At 52.9% G+C, this 3,811-nt stretch overlaps 1 protein-coding gene across 1 annotated transcript; it reads left to right on the top strand.

Annotated features, from left to right (window-relative positions):
* The first annotated feature begins 1,939 nt into the window (after positions 1-1,939).
* Positions 1,940-2,723, top strand: LOC119281010 (UDP-glycosyltransferase 73C4-like). Its single transcript, XM_037561664.1, has one exon. The coding sequence runs from the start codon at positions 1,992-1,994 to the stop codon at positions 2,292-2,294; it is 303 nt and encodes a 100-aa protein (XP_037417561.1). The 5' UTR covers positions 1,940-1,991; the 3' UTR covers positions 2,295-2,723.
* The last annotated feature ends 1,088 nt before the right edge of the window (positions 2,724-3,811 follow it).

Genomic DNA, 3,811 nt, shown 5'->3' with positions numbered 1-3,811 from the left:
CCGGTGAGTGTGTGAGTGTGAGTGGACCGAATAGAGGAGAGGAGGGGTGGGAGATGGAATGGCTTAGCAGTAGCGCGCTGTAGAGAAAGGCGCTACTGCTAAACTACCTAGCAGTAGCGCCTTTCACAAAGAAAGCGCTACTGTTATGTGTCAGCATGTAAAAATAGACTTCAAAAATACATTGATCATCAACGATCTTTTTGTGTACAATCTGATTTGTCAATATGAGTCCTCACCGGTTTAGGAACCGGTGAAGACTCATATTGTGGCCACAAATTCTACACATAGAGTTCAGTGAAGACCAAGTGCTTGTCAAAGTTTGAGAAGTAACATATTTAAGGTGGTAGAAACTCTCTTCCCACGGAGCGAGGTGGGACTAAATTTTTGTAGTAAACTTAGCAGTAGCGATTATTGGTGAAATGGCGCTGCTACTATGATCCGTAGCAGTAGCGCTCTTCGTGCTAACGCGTTGCTGCTAGAACTAGCCTCACGGCGGCCTCGTGGGAATTATAGCAGTAGCGCGTCTTAGAGCAGGCACGCTATTGCTATATTTATTTCAGCATCGAGTTATATTTGCGCGCGCTACTGCTAGCAGCGCCTTATTTTAAAGCGCGCTGCTGCTAAGATTCTGTGTATAGGCTTTTTCCTAGTAGTGGTTGGCGGCAAGCACGTATCGTTACCCCTTGGGGACGGCATTCTTGGAGGTGCACTCGGCTTTGCGGGAGCAGCGGACGACATCTTTGGTGGAGCGGTGCTTTATCCTACACATTGATGGCGATGGATCTCGACGGCATGGCGCAATGTAGATTCGGAGTTCGATGTGAGAGGATGGACTCGCGCAGGAGGACGACGATGTCAGGTGTCGTGGTGGCGTCGATGGCAGAGAGACCTGACACGGTAGATGCAACAGTATAGCTCTGAAGATGGACTAGTGGCAGGTGGCTGCGGCGGCCTCATACCCGGCAGGCGTCCTGGTTGAGGAGTGCGCCGGACTGGTAGGTGCCCCATACCCGTCAGGCGTCATGGTTAGGACCTCAGGTCTTAGATGTTTAGGTTTGGCTGCGATGTCTGTTTGGTATTAGGCCCAGACTATCAGCGCCCCTTCATCAACTGAATAGGAGTAACAATAGTTGTTGCTTAGACGGTAGCTTTAGTCTTACTGTTGTATGACTTTGTAAGGTCTTGTGAGAATAATTAATAAAGTGGTCACATGCATCACCCAGATGAGAGGTCGGGGCTCCTCCTCCTTTTCTAAAAAAAATTGTACGTATATGTCATCATCAAGGGCGGAAGAACTGATAGAGCATTAGAGCAGAGTATGACCGGTTTTGCCAAATTATAGGCCCTAGAACTCCTCCGGCCTCTAAACCCGGCTGCGCAAAGGGTGGAGGAGAAACGACTTGGCACACACGCACTTGTCCGCTGAATCCTTCATTCCGAGAAGGAGGAAGCTTTGCTGTTGTACCTCTTTGGGCTCTGCCGTGGGTGATTAGAGATTTTCTTCCATAAAATTATGCCGCCAAATGGTCCCCTTTTTTTATACTGTTTTGCACTATGATATTATTGGCTGGCTCTGCCTTCAGAGGCTTGAGAGCTGAGGAGCACCATGCATATACAGCAAGTCAGCATCAGAGTTGAATGGCGTCCAAATCATGCAAAAATGACTCGTCTTTGTGCAGTAGCAGGGTGTAATCTGAGCCATCCGATGTCCGATCGGACCGCCTGGATGCCCCCTTTCTGATGGTTCAGAAGTGAAGAAGATTCTCATCCACATGGCTGACTAGGAGTCCATGAATGACGTGAGAGCATGCGTCACTAGTAAGAGGTGACCAAGTTGTAACACTGCTGCTGCGCTGCGCCCATTCGCTCGTCAGCTCGTCAACTCAACTTAGGAAGATATAGCATCAGGTGCTATATGTACACTACGGTTGCCATTGCACCGCTTCCAAGTCCTCCCAGCTTGAAAGACTCCACTAGCACTTTTGCCGGCCATGGCCTTCGCCGGCAGCAGCGACGGCCAGAGCGGCTCCGCGAGGGCGCACTTCGTGCTGGTGCCGATGATGGCTCAGGGCCATACAATCCCCATGACCGACATGGCACGCCTGCTGGCAGAGCATGGCGCGCAGGTCAGCTTCATCACCACGCCGGTCAACGCCGCTAGGTTGGAAGGCTTCGCCGCTGAGGTGGAGGCGGCGGGCCTGGCGGTTCAGCTCGTGGAGCTCCACTTCCCGAGTGTAGAGTTCGGCCTACCAGATGGGTGCGAGAACCTCGACGATCAAGGGCGGAAGAACTGATAATAGAGCGTTAGAGCAGAGTTGGACGACCGGTTTTGCCAAATTATGGGCCCTAGAACTCCTCTTGGTGCCGCCATTTGCCACGGCTGTGCATAGCTAGAGCAAAGGGTGGAAGGAGAAACGACTTGGCACACACGCACTAGTCGGATGCTTTGCCGCCACTGGCGTCCATCCCACTACAAGAAAAAGTCATTCGTAGCCGAGTGCTTATACTAACGTCGAATGTTATTTGTCAGATACTCTTTTATAGACACCTAAACCGAGTACCCTCGAAAAAGGGGTCCAGCGCGAGGTTGAGGACAAGTATTTCTAAACTTAATGCATCGTTGTTTCCTCTCGTCCCTTGCGGCTAGAATCCTAGCCGCCGCTAGGGGAGGCCGATCTTCCAACACCGTTCTTCGGCGGCTCCCCTTCGCCAGCGTCCTAGGTCGTTGGTGGTGAGGGGGGTCTCCGGATCCACGCATGTGGATCGTTTTTACCCTCGTAGTCTAAGTTTTTAGTTTGTTCATCGTCTTTGTTAGAAATAAACAGTGATGGGTATGCACCCAGAATACGTGTGTGCATGTGTGTCACGATGGTGTACGTGCGTGGGCGTGCACTCGTGGCCATGGCGAGTTGGTTAGTCCAACGCGTAGTGCTTAGTCCAGGTGGTTAGTTGGTTAGCTAGCTTCATGTCGTGATAGGATAGTCATGCATGCACTTAGTTAGAGGGATAAGTTGTTAGCTGGCCGGATAAACTCTATGGTTAGTTAGCATGCATCAGAATAGGAGAGGTGGCGTGTGTGTCAGCCTATAAATAGAGGCCAATCTGAGTTGGTTGGATGTACGTGGTATGTGCCACAGTTTGAGCTGAGTAAAAAAAGAATAGGTCGTGCGTGCGGCCGAGGCGCCGTTCGTCGGCGTGGCGCCGTTCGTGCGGCATGGCGTTCGTCGCCTGAAAAATCCAGTGTGTTGTACTCCTTCTTCTACCTCTGTTCGAGCGGGTGAAAGAGAGAGAGGTTCGTCCGCCGTTCGTGCCGCCGGAGCCTACTCGGCGTTCGTTGCCGGATTGGGTTTGTCCCAACAATTGGTATCAGAGCCTTGTCGATCCGCTGAGTCCGCCGCGTGCGGCAAGGAGGCCGCGGAAGTCCTGCATGGTGGCGCGGAGTCCGCGAAGGCGCGGCACGGCGCGGCGGCGTGGCGGCGCTGCACGGCGGCATGGATGGCGTGGCCGCCGGGAAACGATGATCGTGTTGGCGCAGTCATGCATTGAGACGCGCGGCGGCGCGGTCATGTCAGGCGTTCGAGCGTGACGACAGCGACGACGTATGTCGCCAGAACGTTAGGCGTGTGTCAATGACGGACAAGGAGCTCGACGTGTGTCGCCGAGGAAGAGCATGGAGGTTGCGTCAAGCGTGACGGTGGCCGCAGCGGCGGCCATGACGACGACAACGATGGGAGTGGCAACAACTCCGGCGACAACGAGTCACGGTTTAGGGGGGGAATGTTAGAAATAAACCGTGATGGGTATGGACCTA

This window comes from Triticum dicoccoides, chromosome 3B (assembly GCF_002162155.2).
Source record: "Triticum dicoccoides isolate Atlit2015 ecotype Zavitan chromosome 3B, WEW_v2.0, whole genome shotgun sequence".
NCBI lineage: Eukaryota > Viridiplantae > Streptophyta > Magnoliopsida > Poales > Poaceae > Triticum > Triticum dicoccoides.
The sequence above is the reverse complement of the archived record's forward strand: the minus strand, read 5'-3'. Positions and strand labels throughout refer to the sequence as shown.